The sequence below is a fragment of the Ziziphus jujuba genome, chromosome 3 (genome assembly GCF_031755915.1).
Source record: "Ziziphus jujuba cultivar Dongzao chromosome 3, ASM3175591v1".
Taxonomy (NCBI): domain Eukaryota; kingdom Viridiplantae; phylum Streptophyta; class Magnoliopsida; order Rosales; family Rhamnaceae; genus Ziziphus; species Ziziphus jujuba.
The window spans coordinates 11856151-11871899 of record NC_083381.1 but is presented as its reverse complement, the minus strand read 5'-3'; the positions used below and the strand labels follow the sequence as shown (position 1 = coordinate 11871899).

The 15749-nt window shown below is 31.7% G+C and overlaps 2 protein-coding genes across 6 annotated transcripts; both read left to right on the top strand.

The window, feature by feature from the left end:
• Positions 1 to 764: 764 nt before the first annotated feature.
• LOC132803094 (putative disease resistance RPP13-like protein 1) lies at positions 765 to 2177 on the top strand. Its single transcript, XM_060815332.1, has 2 exons — positions 765 to 2001; positions 2110 to 2177. Exons 1-2 carry the CDS (start codon positions 765 to 767, stop codon positions 2175 to 2177), a joined length of 1305 nt encoding a protein of 434 aa, XP_060671315.1.
• Positions 2178 to 2214: 37 nt separating this feature from the next.
• LOC132803055 (putative disease resistance protein At3g14460) lies at positions 2215 to 5608 on the top strand. Of its 5 annotated transcripts, none has more exons than XM_060815230.1 (5): positions 2215 to 4220; positions 4500 to 4531; positions 4802 to 5016; positions 5113 to 5291; positions 5398 to 5608. In XM_060815230.1, exon 1 carries the CDS (start codon positions 2222 to 2224, stop codon positions 4172 to 4174), a length of 1953 nt encoding a protein of 650 aa, XP_060671213.1. In that variant the 5' UTR covers positions 2215 to 2221; the 3' UTR covers positions 4175 to 4220; positions 4500 to 4531; positions 4802 to 5016; positions 5113 to 5291; positions 5398 to 5608. The 5 variants fall into 5 exon arrangements, with proteins under 5 accessions (XP_060671213.1, XP_060671214.1, XP_060671216.1 ...); XM_060815231.1 differs by having other exon boundaries at positions 4745 to 5016; XM_060815233.1 differs by lacking the exon at positions 4500 to 4531.
• The last annotated feature ends 10141 nt before the right edge of the window (positions 5609 to 15749 follow it).

Sequence of the window (15749 nt, the reverse complement as noted above, 5' to 3'; positions counted from 1 at the left end):
AAATTTGTTTTTAACAAAATTGAAAAATATGTTTATTCGACATCATTTTTTTGGTGCTATCTTTAAATTTTTTATTTTGATACAATTATTTTTTGAAAGAAAATAAGTTAACGGTAATTAAACAATAAATGTCTAAATAAGTTATATGTTTAGAAATATATTGTTTATATAATGGTTAATTTCGTTAAATTCTTACAATAAAATTCCAAAAAAAAGAAAAAAAAAAAGCACAATCTGACACTATGTTATTAATGTAGGATCAGCTTGTCTCCCTCTTTTTTTTTTTTTTTTTTTTTGGGTTTAAAAAAAAAATCTAAAGACAAATTAAAATATAAATGAAAGTTGAAGGATATTTTGTAACTATGGTAAAGCAAAATCCCAATCCCACCTCTTTTTTTGTTTTAATCATAAAAACTAAAAGTGCCTTTATATGAATTTATTTTGATAAATATATAAAACTAAAAGCGTGTTGGCCATATTTTTCAAAAGGGTGGGGTTGTGTAATTATGGCAAAACCAAAATTCCTCCATCGTCATTTCCTTTTTTTTTTTTTTTTTTTTTTAATCATAAAACTAAAGAGCTTACAAAATTACATTTTGCAAAAAATCAACCGCGTCATATTTTAAAAAAGAAATACAGAGTGTGTAGAAATCCCACATTAGCTATCTAACACAGATCCGTTGACTTGCTTTCCAGCAACACCCAGACCGCTCTGTTTTGCAGATTCCAAAAGCTTTTCCTTTTGATCGTTCAACCCAACAAAAATGGCAGCCGAAGTGGTCGGTGGAGCTTTCCTCTCAGTTTCCCTTCAGGAGCTGTGTCGAAGTATCCGTTGGATGGTTGACTTGTTTAGTAGAAATGAAGTAAACGATGGGCTGGTCAACAAGTTGGGGATCATGTTATCCTCGGCCAGTGGAGTGCTGAATGCTGCTGAGACCAAACAAATCACAGACAAGCATGTGAGGGAGTGGCTTTTCAAACTCAAAGACGCCATCTGCAATGCAGAGGACTTGGTGGATGAGATGAACAGCGAGGCTCTGCAATCTGGGCTGGAGGGACAATCTAGAAGCGGCATATTTTTCAAGGTACGCAATTTTTTGCCATCCAAATTCAGTTTTAAGAAACTAGAAAAAGGGATACACGAGATCCTTGACTTGCTACAATTTATTCTGGACAAAAAAGATCTACTTGGTTTGAAAGCTGACACCAGACCTTTCTTTGGATCACCATCTGAAACTAGTTGGGTGAAAGAATCTGATATTTGTGGAAGAAATGCTGATAAAGAAGCCATCCTTAACTTGTTATGTGATGAAAATGAAGGCCGCAGTAATATATCTGTTATTCCCATCGTGGGCATGGGTGGGATTGGCAAGACCACTCTTGCTCAGATTGTTTACATGGATATTGACAAAAGGGTCATGAAAAAGCGTTTCAAGATTAAAAGTTGGATTATGGTTTCAGATGAATCCAGTGTCTTTGCATTAACAAAAAAGATTTATGAGAAAGTCACTAATTCAGAGAATTGCCGTATTGAGGACAAGTTCCAACTGCAACTTGAATTGAGCAAGTTTTTGGAAAACAAAAAGTTTCTCATTGTTCTTGATAATGTTTGGAGCTTGAATTCTCAAAGCTGGCATGAGTTAAGGAGTCCATTTGAATCTGCAGCTTTTGGAAGTAAGATTCTTGTGACAACACGCGATGAGAATATTGCATCGGGGATGGGTAGCGTCCCAAATCATTTCCTCCAACTACTAGAGGAGGAAGATTGTTGGAAGCTATTTTCGAAACGGGCCTTTAATAATGTAGACCCAAGTGCACATCCAAAGTTGAAAAAAATTGGTAAACAAATTGTTGGAAAATGCAAAGGCCTTCCTTTAGCAATAACATCACTTGCTGGTCTTCTGTTTAATGATCTAACTCCTAAGAAATGGGAAGATGTACTTCATGATGAAATATGGGATTTACCTCAAGCTTGCAACATTCTTCCAGCTCTATGGTTAAGTTATTATTATCTGCCTCCACATCTGAAACCATGCTTTGCTTACTGTTCAATTTTTCCAAAAAATTATGAATTTGAAAAAGATAAATTAATTTTATTATGGATGGCAGAAGGTCTATTGCTACCCAAACATAATAAGATGCTAGAAGATTTGGAGAGGAGTACTTTAATGATCTAGCATCAAGGTCATTATTTCATAAAAATAAATTTTATGGTTTCACCATGCATGACCTTGTGAATGATTTGGCTAAATTTATAGCAGGAGAATCTTATTTAAGGTTGGATGCTAATTCTTCGAAAGTCCTTTTAAGGAAGATTCGTCATTTGTCATGGAGATCATATAAGATCCTTGATAACAACAAATTAGAGGATCTATCCAAAAATAAGGTATTGCGCACTCTACTGCCACTCAATGGATGGAATGAAGTAAAGAAAGAATTCCTTATACAACCTAAAAAGCTGCAAAATTTTCAATGTTTAAGAGTGCTTTCTTTGTATGGAGCTGATGGTGTCATGAAGTTGCTCAATTCAGTTGGTAAATTGAAGCGTCTAAGGTATTTGGATTTATCTTTCACTGAAATTAAAGAAGTACCTGATACAATTTGTAGTATGTACAATTTGCAGACATTATCACTACATCACTGTACCAATCTTAATCGGCTGACTGATTCAATTGGCAATTTAATGCATCTAAGGTATTTGGATCTATCAAAAACTGAAGTTGAATGGATTCCTGACACAATGTGTAATTTGCTGGAGTTGCATACCCTGTTATTGGGATCTTGCAGAAAGCTTACCCGTCTGCCTACTGATATTGAAAAACTAACTAAGTTGCGCCGCTTGGATATTAGTGATACATCTTTGAAAGAGATGCCACTGCAAATATCCAACTTGAGACATCTGGAGATGTTAAGTGATTTCGTTGTAGGTACAAACAGTGAATCAAGTATTCAAATGTTGGGTAGGCTTCAAAGTCTGCACAGAAATCTTAATATTAGAAGCCTTGAAAATGTAGAAAATGTTGATGATGCTGGGAAGGCCAATTTGAAAGATAAGATGTATGTTACTGATCTGAGTTTGGAATGGAATGGTGATACTGGTGATTCAGATAAAGCTCAAGAGGTACTTAAAAGGCTTCAACCACATACAGCCCTCGAGCGACTATCTATTATAAACTATGGAGGAATAAGTTTCTCGGATTGGATAGCAGACCACTCATTTTGTCAAATAGGATACATGTGGCTAAGTAAATGTAAAAAATGTCGCAGTTTGCCACCACTTGGACAGCTACCTTCGTTGAAATCACTTAGTATTGATGGATTTGATCTGGTGGAGAGAATAGGGAATGAATTTTATACTAGTGGTTCGCCTGGGGTGGCTAAACCGTTCAAGTCTTTGGAAAAATTGGTTTTTAAATCTATGCCTCAATGGAAGGAGTGGTCATTGGTCCAAAGAGAAGTTTTCTCACAACTGAAGGAGCTTCATTTAATGGATTGTCCATCCTTGAAGGTGCTCGGGGCTTGCTTCCCTGATTCTCTTCCATCCTTGACACTTCTCTACACCTCGAATTGCAAACAACCGGTGGTATATTCACTCCTAATGGGTCAACTTCCATCACTCGGCTCCTTGCACGTATGTTATTATCCAGAATTGAAGTCATTTCCAGGGAGGAAGTTGCCCACTAATATCCATACAGTTGAAATTTGTGGATGCAAAAACCTCAAGTCATTTGCGGAAAAGGAATGGCCTTCAAATTTGAAATCATTTTCAATTTCCAGGTGCGGAAATCTGTTTGTGCACCCCACGCAGTGGAATCTTAAAACACTTACCTCTCTTACGTCTTTAAATTTCAACTGCATAGATGAAGAGTTGGGTTCATTTCCAAAGGAGGGGCAGCTTCCCACCTCTCTAACTTCTCTCAAGCTATCTGGTCTTAAGAAGCTCAAATCTCTAAATGGCAAGGCATTTAAAGACCTTATCTCCCTAGAAATATTGAGTATTCATCACTGTGATCAGCTCAATTGTTTGCCAGAAGAAGAGCTTCCTGCTTCTCTCATTCTATTGGATATCCTTTTCTGTGGTTTGCTAAATAATCGGTGCCAAAGAGACGTAGGGGAAGACTGGCACAAGATTGCGCACATCTCGCGCATATGCATAAATAACGAGTACATATGATCAACACTTTGCAGATTTTTCTCAGGCACTTTTTGTCCATCTAAAGGTATTTGTTTGCTCTTTATTTATTCTGCTTTTCATTTGTATCAAATACACTGCAATCTGTTTTTTATTCTATTTTTTGTTTTTTCTTACATAAATTCTCACAATAACATATTCAACATGCAAAGGAGAAAAATAATATTCTCAAAACTCTTCTCTATAACGAAAGTCAAAAAAAATTTTCTCATTCATTTCTACTTGAAATCCCTCTTATTTGTTCTTTTGCTATATACATGTTCTTATTGTTACTGTCTTGTTATATACATACTCATTTTCATTGCAGGTGGCTCACATTTGTTGATGAAAAAGCACCGAGTAAGATGTTCTTCTAGAGCTTCAATAAAAGTAGCCGTATTAGCTTATTGTTTCATTTAAACGCCTTATTGATGTGCTATCTTATCCATTTTAATACAGTCCATTTCGTCTTATGTGGTTGGCACGTTATATTAAGTAATAACATTAGGTGCAGTTCATTATCAACATGACTAAAACTATACTACTCAAGCTTTTGCTTCTTAAATTCATCAGTTTGAGCACTTCTTGGCCATCTCACTGTTCGAGTAATACTGTTGGATGCTAGTGCAGACTCTCTAATTGCTTCGGAGTGCTTCCAGGATTTGAATCCTTAAAAGCTTCACTTAGTCCAGTTGCAGCTCATGGTTACTAGAAGATGGGCTCTCTACATCTCACAGCTGTTTAGCCAGTGTGTCTGGCCTATCACAGTCAGCAGTCTCTGCATAATGGATTTATTCTCCAGATGTTTTTAAGTTTCCAAAAAAAAGTTTTCTTAATTAATTCTGGTAATAAGAGCCACATATTACCCATTGATGAAGGAATATTATGTGTTTGATAGCATGTTCCATATAGCACAGCTGATTTGTCTGCGCATATTACAGGATGTCTACATTGTATTGGAGAATGATTAGTACTCTTCCATCCCCAGTGAGGAAGGATTTAACTCAAGCAGTGCACATTGTTCAAGGTGGTTTGCTTTTGTAGGCAAGGAAAGTGGATGACTCGAGGCGGAAGCTAAGGGTTTGAGGGCTTTGTTCCTTCTGTGAGTGCAGGCACTATGGTATGCTTGTTATTTGGATCTTAGCTCCACTTGAACATTATCTGCAAAAATTGTGTCCCGGGAACTGATTATGATATGGTCTGGACATATTTGCTTCTGATTTTAGGTACATTTCTGTTCATTGGAGATTGGATGTAGCAAACATGTATGTCTTCCAGGGTGAAAGTTTAGCGACTTAAAAAAATGGTATTCGGGGAATCATAAGAGATCATAACCATGAAAGGCAACTAATGAATTTTCAACCAGCTGTGGCATCTTGTATTTATGCCAAACAATGAGGGAGGTCAATAATACATTTGGTAACATAACATTACTTTTTTCTTTTTTTCTTTTTTTTCTTTTTTTGGGGTGATACAAGAATATTAAATATTTGAAAGAAAATTTTCAGAAATAAGTTTCAGCTTGTATATGCAACATCAATGATTGTAAATATGTCAAATTCATCCAAGACATAAAACAAAATTTTTTTTATTTATTCCAATAGAAGGCCATAGATTGCTTATAAAGCTTAATATAATTCTTGGGATTATTAACATCAAAGAGTAAGAATCCAAAAGATTAAATCCGGATCCTCTTATCATCCCAAATATCATTCTTGAAAAAACCTCAATTTTTTTCAATTTCAAATAGACTCTAAGAATCCATACTTCAAGCAACAAAGAAATTTAAATCGTAGTTATAATATCATAACAAAATATTAAAAACTAAATACTAGATTTTCAAATCATAGGAAAACATATATCACTTTCTTATATTCTAACTATGCTCTCAAAATCATATTTCATAGAAGGTTAAGTTATCACCAAGAATATCAATCACCTTAGATCCATAAACTATCGTTAATATAAAACCCTCATAAAATAAAATATCATAACCATGATCTAAAATCATCACCAAAAGCAAGTGTCACAAAAGCAACTTATGAAATTCCCAACTTAATTCTCAATAACTTGTCCCATGGAAGATCTCCAAAATGCATCTTGTCTATAATAGGTTCTAATATTAAGATCTTAATTTTTCAAAAAAGAAAATAACTACTCGTGAACATTTTACTAGGTCAAAGGAACCCTCATGTGGTGTGGAAATTTCTAGATGACCCTCCAAAAGAGCTAGAGTCATCTTGATTCGTGCAACATATCCACTCGAAATAAAAAAAAAAAAAGTGTGGTTTTTGGGTCAATATCTAGTAGGTGATCATCCTTTGTAACCTTCGCTTCCGGCTGTGGATGCAAACTGCTGTCCAATGCTATAGAGCTATCTGTTGTTTGGCCTATCTGTGTATCCTGTACTCTATACCCACCAGTCTACTGAAAATCAATCTATTGAAACTAAGCACTCAATCTGGAGGCTCTAGCCTGGCTATGTCATTGATAGGGACAATTCTTCTTGAAGTGTCTTGCCGCCTGCAATGAAAGTCTTATTCATCCTACTAGTACGGTTCATCATAAACCTTGAGCGTGTCTATCTCTCCTGGGATCTACTGCCCCTAAGGCTATGCCTACTTGAATATCCTAAACTAAAACTGCCCTTCTTAGATTATTCCTGACTAGGGCTATTTGAAGACAAGCTATTAAATGATCGACGCTTAGACGTGCGCATTATGATCTGGCTCTTTACCTCTAAGGCAACATTTCTCACAAACTATGACTACACTTAAGATGCTTAACGCTATAGGCTTGCTTACACAGTCAAGAAACCTCCTTTTCTTGTCGTCCTTATTAGCAATTAAGTTAGGGCAAAACTTTGAGAATTTCCCAAATTTCTATTCATACTCAGAAACTGTCATGCTACCTTGTGTGTCTCAAACTCTAGCCTTTTAGTATCTACAAATGTTGGACGGTTGTATGGAATGCAGTCTATGCTTAAGTGTAATGCCTCCTGGTCCTCTCATACATCAACCACTTTCTTACGTTTCTCTCTAGCATGAAGCTAGCAATTCTGACCCTGTCTTTGTTCAGACACTGCATACCCTCATCTAAGATTTTTTCTATGTCAGCTATCTAAGATAAAGTTGTAATAAGATCCGTGGGAGCCACCAAAATCCACTATTCCAAGTTTATGAGCCTGATTAATAGAATACCTAGTAAATTTACTCCTTTCGAGTGATCAAGTCAGGTGCTCGACAAGATGCTCTTCATAAGTAGATGCATTTGTACTTCTTGCTGAAACTTGTTAGAAACCGCATCTACCTCCTCGTTGTATCAAGAAATAGTTCTATACTAAAGAATAAGTTGAAATATAATTAACACCAACCAAAAGGTAGACATGGAAGGTAAAACACATAATAAGTTGTACAACAATGCATAACCCTGAGGAAATTTGGAACCTAAAGTTTTGATACCAAACTATTATGAACCTGCCTTAGGAATCCTCTTAGGATCTCTCAGATGGTTTCGCTTAGTGAAGTCCCGTTGGACAATATCTAGAGAATGCCTATAGGATCTCATGTAAACCACAGACAAACAATTTATGCAAATATAAAATAATACTTCAATATATAAAAATAGAATCACAACAAAATACAAATTCATAACTACAACCCATTATACTATAGTCTATAACTACACATACATAATAGGGACAATACCCTATCCAATATTTATATTAGAGCATTTTAAGAGTATTTGTAAAATTTAAAAATACAATTGATGTGGATAATTTCTAGAAAAATAAAGATAAAATAGGAAAAAATAAGTATCGTTGCTGTTGTGGAAAACATAGAAAAATAGATGATGTGAGAGGTAGACTGTTAGCTAAAAACAAATAAAATGTAAAATAAATATATTTCAGTGAGTAGCATAATACAATAGAAAAATAATATTTTATTTTTATAAAACTTTCTCTCAAGATTTCTCATTCTACTCTTTTGAAATGTTCCATATTCATAATCATTTTACAAAATTCAAATTTATACCTTAAATCAATATCATATATGCGATACTCGAATAATACATATTAATATCTATTAAAACTTATTATAAACTTAATCAATCATAATATAAATATTGAGCATAAAATAATATAAACATAATATCATAAAATAATTATGAAAGCACAATACAACCATAAATATTAGAAAAACTGACAATGTGCTCAAAAATATAAACAATATTCTATACAATATACCTAGTGCTGCTACATGATATATGATGTTCCAGAGCACCATCGGACAGTAGAGAAGGAAACCTGCGAAATGAATCCACCCTATAACCCTTAGCATTCTAAACGTACCATGGCAATACAAACATGTGGGATGAACTCACCTCACAACGCTTAGTGTACGAAAGATATCGTGACAAAAATGAACTTGCAAAATGAATCCAACCTTATGACTCTTTACGTATTGCAGGCATCGCGGTAAACCTTCCCGCTACAATATAATACCAAACCAAAATACCGGTACCATATATTACATCAATTAAAAATAATAGTACAATATCCAAAAAATAATTAAAAAATAATTTTTGTAAGATCATACTTCTCCAAATAAATATTGTACTGTAAAATATAATTTAATATATAAATCCAACCATTTATTTAGATATTTCAAATTTTCAAATCATTATTTCACACTAAAACATAAATATCATAGTGAAATATATATCACTATAAGCCATTTTTAAGCACTTAAAAATATAGAACACATAAACATACTTAAAAATATACAATTTTCCAATCTGCTTACTCAAATCAATTATTTTCCAAGATGATTAAAACCTCAATTTAAATATCAAGATATTGAAATACCATTTAAAATCATTTAATTCAAATAATATATATGTAAAATATTCAAACCACATATATATTATACTGGCATGTCTAAAACTATTTGAAAATATAAATACTTATAGATATCATTGATGCTCATTCCTGCTCCTTCGCAAAATCACTTTCAGGCTCAAAATGGGTGCTTGTAATATAATAAAAATATTCTTCAGACTTCAATAACTAAACCAAACATATTGTTGCATACCATATATGTTAAAATAATTTATACATTGATGAAATCACATATATTGGACATCAAGTTGTCCAATTATACTATAAACCCTTAGGATCCAGTATCCGAAATTGGGATTCTTCACCTGCAGGCCAATGTTTCAAAATTGAACATTCTAATGGGTCTTATTAATATCTAATTATACTAATCCAACTTCAATTTAGTCTAATTTGATCAATTTATGTCCAAACATAGTCCAATTTTATTCGATATTTAATTATTGATAAAAAATTGGACAAATTGTCAAACGATGTCCAAAAGGTACAAATTTTATATTAATGGAATCTCAAAAGATAAATAATACAATGGTGTGCTCACTTTGGTTCAAAAAAGTCACCGATGACGGGAAGATTTATTAGAAGACTCGACCAAACTCCCCTTTGATAGATCTCTCAAACCATGAGAGATTTTGACAAACGGAGCACGAGAATGGATTTAGAAGGCCCAAAAATGAGGGACGAGTTGCATTGGTGGGCTTGAATTGTTGAAAAACGACCACATGGCCGGAAAATGCTAAAGGTCATCACATACTTTAAACAACATATCCTTATGCATTGGCTTGTAGTTTGCTTAAAATTTTGCCATGTTGGTCGCCTAGAGATGGGCTTACCAATGGTCAAGTGTGTTTGACAATCAGGTGGTTGAAAATATGCAAATTGATAGTGACCCTATTTGTGAAGGAAATGGGTCCCGGGTTGGTTTACGGGTCACATGGGGTCTTTAGGGTTTTAGAGATCTTTTTTGGGTTTTTTTGCAATTGTTCACAGTTCCCCATACATATATAGGACTCTAGATCACTAATAGATAAAATCTGGAATTGGTTTGGATACTGATATAATATTGTTATTTAAAATTTCAAAACCATAATTTTTTATCTGTAACTCAGAATTGGCGTGTTGCTAGTCTATGAAATCATATAGACATACTCTATGCAACGGTATATAAGTAAAACCAAAATATTGATCACATAAAAATTTAAACTTATAATCTAAAAACGATCCAGTTGATCAAATTCGATCAACGTTTCAAAATTTCGAGCATTTTTCGAGATGGGTTGTTACATATTGCTTTTGTTTTTTTGGGTACTTGGTGAATTATTGGGGTTAAACCAAGAAGAACATTTTGATTTAATGTTTTGGTCAATGATAGCAACAAGGTTTTAAAAATAAAAAATTTCCATGATATTTTGATTTTTCCGTGAGGTCAATAGGAAATTTAGGTTCTAAATAGAAACAGGTAAAATTTTTGATATTTCCATAAATTTCTATTGAAATTTCCATCAAATATCCACATTAATTCTTTTATAAGTTTGTTTAAAAACCCATAATTTCTCTGAATATTTTTGAAATTTCCATGAAATTTTTCAAATTTCTATGGAAATTTCTGTTAAATTTATTTCTTAGAAAAATTTATCAAAAAATTAAAAAATATTATAGATGTTTAACTTTCTACTTATCCATTATTTTTTTATCATAATAAATATAATATTTCTATAAATATTATAAAGTATATATAAATTATGACATAAAAAAAATACAAATATGCATGTGAAATAAATGATAAATATTATAAAATAAATGAATATTATAAATATGTACAGGAGATGAATTCTATACAAATATAGCTAAATGAATTAATGGAATATTGATTAATATTTATGGAATGTCATAGTAGTAACTCATGGGTATCGTTTCAAATTCAACTATTAAAAAATAATAATTTTGTATATAGTCAACCAATATTATATAATGATCATCAACCAGAACAATCACATTTAATATAAGATACATATGATTACATATTAATAATTACATGAAAAATTGTCAATGAGATACAATTTTTAATAATTACTTTCTATATTTCATAACTCAAAATAAAGATGAGGAATAGATAAACAATTTTCAATTACCAAGGAGTTTTATGTGGTATTAAATTAACATTTTATGAAATATTTTATATATCTTAGTTAATAAATATTTTTATCAAATATATATATATATATTTATCTTTTTATTGATAATATTATATTTATGATGATTAATGCTTATTAGATATTGATTGACTAAGAGAAATATAAAATCTATTCAATATTTTAGTCAATTTAAAAATTAATTGATTAAATAAGTTAGTTCCAAACTTTCGATAAAAAAAAATTATTTTTAAAATCAATTTCCATACTTTTTTATAAATTTTTATCAATATTCGATAATTTTAGATATTTCTATCAATATTTTTGTATTTTAAACATTCGCTATTTTCATTGATATCGATTTTTTAAATTTTAATTAGTGAAATAACCCGAAAAAAAAAAAGTGCGCTGCTTTGACTTTTGAATGAATGGTTTTTCACTTATGTTAAAAAAAGGAGGGTTTATTATTTTTATTATTGTTCTTGGTTCTTTTCTTCTTCCTACAATATGAATTTCCTAAGTTTTCAAAAAATGGGGTTGCCTAGGATTCTTAAATTCTTAAAGTCAATTTAAAGAACCTCAAATAGTAATAATGTAGGTTATAATAAACTTGCCGTTTTCCAAGTGAAACTCAATGCTACTTTAACACAAGGATCGGTGTCCATCATTGAAAGTGGCATATCTACTTATGCACATTGGAGAAAGTGCTCCGCTAGTGAAATTGGTCCATTGACACTATAAGTTGTTCAATTATAGCTACAAAAAAAAAAAAAAAGGGTTCAATAAGGACTATTTGATATTTGGCTCTCTCTCTCTCTCTTATCTACCTATGTATTTATTTTCTATGAAAACTTATTCATAGTTTAAAATATCAAAATTTTTCATAAAATTTTCACGAAATTTTCATTTTTTAAACATATCGAAAGAAAATTTAGCTTCCAAGTGGAAATGGATATAATTTCTATAATACCTATTGAAATTTTCAATAATTCTCTATAATTTTAATGGAAATTTCCATCATAATATCTACATCGAATTCTTCACAATTTTATTAAAAATCCATAATTTTTATGAAAATTTTCATAAAAATTTTAGAAATATATTTGTGGTTAAACTTTTATTAAAGTTTTTTATAAATATTATTGATATTTAGTAAAACTTTTGCCAAATTAATATTAGTGATATCTATATATATTTACCTCTTAACTGCTTTCCAATAACTAAGCAAATAAAAAAAAATCATATTTAACAAATAATGTTCAAAATTATATTAGACAAGTCTACCTCTCATATTCAAAGAGAAAATTAATATCACAAGTTATAAGGTTACCTATCCATTATTATTTTTTTACAATAATAAATTTAATATTTGTATAAATATTATAAAATGGATAAAAATTAGAACATCAACAAAAATTGAAAGACATGATGGAAATATATTATCTTGCAAACTTTACTATTAGATATTCATAGTGATAGTATATAAACAATTACATGCAAATTATAAGGAAATAATCTTTTAATAATTACTTTTTACATTTCATATTTTAAATGAAAAAAAGAAAGATACAAACAATTCTTAACCACGTAGCAATTTTTTATAGTATTGAAATGCCATTTGTAAAATACAATGTAATATAATCATTGTTCTATATATCTTAATTAATAAATAAGTTTATTAAATATGTATTTTTTACATATTTACTTTATTAATAATAGTATATTTTTAATTATTGATACTTATTATAAATCAATGGATTAAAAACAATGTAATATTCATTTAATATTTTTATAATTTTAATAGTCAGTTAGATAATTAATTAATTAAATAATCTAATTCTAAAATTTCAATAAAATTTTTTATTTTTTAAATAAATATTCATAAATTTTTATTATCTTTTATAATTTTTTATTTGATATTTAATAATTTTAAATATTTTTATTGATATTTATATATTTTAAGATATTTTTATCGCTACTAAAATTTTAAATCTTGAATATATTTTTACTAGAAATTTTTTCTTGGGCTTTGGAAGTGTTCTAATAACTTCTATGTCAACGGTACGAAACCATACATTTTGTAGGAACTGACAGTAGATATTGTCAACTTTTAGCTTTGATCTAGAAAATTGAAATTTGAGTTAATAAATAATTAATGGACGTGAGAAATAAATAACAAGTTCTAGTTACAATACTAAAAAAATTTTATACTATCCTCATTTTTTAAAATTTATCGTCCACCTGTAAGCCTTTTCACATTCCTTTTCAAATTTTAATTTCTTTCAAAAAAAAAAATTTCCTTTTCCTCCAATATGCAATGTCCTCTTATGATAGTGGCGATCGTGCGATCTATGGTGGTTGCTTTCTTTTAAAAAAAAGAAAAAAGAAAAAATTAGTGATGTAGAATCTTTAAAGCCTTTTTTAATTCTTTTTTTCCCCCCTCAGTCTATGAAGTGTGTCAATTTTAGCTCATATTTTCTGGAAAAATTAGAAAAATATGTAAAATAAAATACCCTAGGAACTTCTAAGGATTCGGCATACTTATTAAAAATAGATTGTGTTGCATTGATAACTATCTAGGTGTTCATGGAAATGCATAAGAACTAATTAAGTAAAAGAAGAAATAAAAAACTTATAAACCATTAGAGCCTAGCTGATATTGGAAAACCATTAGATCCTCACTGTAGGTATGTTAGATCTTGAAGGCAAGGTGACGACGACAACTTTTTATGGTAGTGGAGGCAATGGCTACTGCTAAATGCTTAAAACCCTAGCCCTAATTAAAATTTTAGCCTTATGCTTTCCAAACTGCTATTTTTCTTATTAATAGAATGATCAATCCCACCTTACTACATCAATCTCCTTTTCAAAAATTATTTAATAAATTGCCAAGTTACAATTTTCTGCATACTTTTGGCTGTATATCTATCCACTTTTCAGGCTATATAATTCTCATAAATTAGAATCCTCATCAAAACCTTGTGTTTTTTTAGGTTACTTACCATCACAAAGTGGATATCGATATTTTTCTCCATCTCAAGAGGTTGTTTTTATCTTTAGACATGTCAAATTTGTAGAACATATCTTTCCATATTACTCTCTTTTGGATGAAGGAGATACCTCTCCATCTCCAACTCTTCCTTAAAATTTATCTCCTATTTTCTTGGCCCTCCTCATCATCTAGCGTCGTTCCCTACCTCATCTTTCTCTTTTTCCCGTCAGTTCAATATTTCCAACTCCAACACTGATTCTTCTTCCTCCACGTCAACCACTACTCCCATGCAAAGTCCACTTCTAAGTCCTTCATCTCTATATTGATCCCATCGTGCCCGCCATTCATCTTCATTAGTCCGTGTGTCGCCTTCGAAGCTCTCTGGCTCCATTAGCTCGTCCTCCCCACACCAGCAACTTTCCTCCTCACTGTTGCCCTCTTCCTCACATAGCCAACCCTCCCACTCACCTCCTAAAAGAACCCATGCCATGAGAACCAAATCTCTCAACCAGAGTTTTAAGCCAAAACATCACTTTTTCTTAGCTACATCTGGTTCTTCCATGTCTATTGTAGAGCCTAAATCTATCTCCCAAACCATATCAATCCTTGCTTGGTGTGAAGCCATGGATAAAGAGTATCATGCCTTAGTTCAAAACAATACATGGGAGCTCGTGCCCCTACAACCTCATCATAATGTAGTGGGTAGTAAATCAGTTTTTCGGATTAAACGTAATCTCGATGGCTCTGTGCAACGATTAAAAGCTCACCTAGTTGCCAAGGGGTTCACTCAAAGGCCTGGTGTGGATTATGCTGAGACTTTTAGTCCAGTAATAAAGCCTGCAACCATTCGAGTTGTTTTGAGTATTGCCTTAGCTCATAATTAGTCGATTAAACAACTCGATGTCAACAATGCTTTTTTAAATGGAAGCTTAGATGACGAAGTCTTCATGCAACAACCTGCTGGATTTATTGACTCTAATTATCCAACTTATGTTTGCAGACTCAAGAAGGCCATCTATGGTTTAAAATAGGCCCCACGGGCATGGTATTCTGCTCTAAAAGAGTTTCTTCTACAATTTGGATTTCAAAATTCTATTTCAGACAATTCTCTATTCTTCTTATGCTCCAATGAGACAATCATCTATTTGCTGGCATATGTCGATGATATTGTCTTAACAGAAAATGCCACCGGTTGCTTGCAATCCTTCTTATCTGCTCTTGCCATTTGGTTCTCTCTCAAAGAGTTAGGTGATCTTCACTATTTTTTAGGTGTTGAGGTACTTCCTTCCAAGTACGGTCTTTTGCTCTGTCAACAGGAGTATATTTTTTATCTTCTGTATTGCACTAATATGGCTGAAGCTAAGCCCGTTGCAACTCTTCTTTCCTCCAGTCAGGTTCTTTCTGTACATACTGGTAACAAACTGGACAGTTCTACAAATTATAGTAAAATAGTGGACAACCTAGTTACACAGTCGGATATTGCATACTCTATCAATAAACTTGCTCAATATATGCATTCGCCTACTGATATCCATTAGAGTGCTCTAAAAAAACTCC

Excerpts from the sequence above, each read along its gene's own strand:
- LOC132803094 (XM_060815332.1), top strand. The coding sequence starts at position 765 with ATGGCAGCCGAAGTGGTCGGTGGAGCTTTCCTCTCAGTTTCCCTTCAG. Across the intron at positions 2,002-2,109 it reads TCTTCCAGCTCTATGGTTAA|AAGGTCTATTGCTACCCAAA; the intron begins GTTATTATTATC and ends TATGGATGGCAG.
- LOC132803055 (XM_060815233.1), top strand. The coding sequence starts at position 2,222 with ATGCATGACCTTGTGAATGATTTGGCTAAATTTATAGCAGGAGAATCT.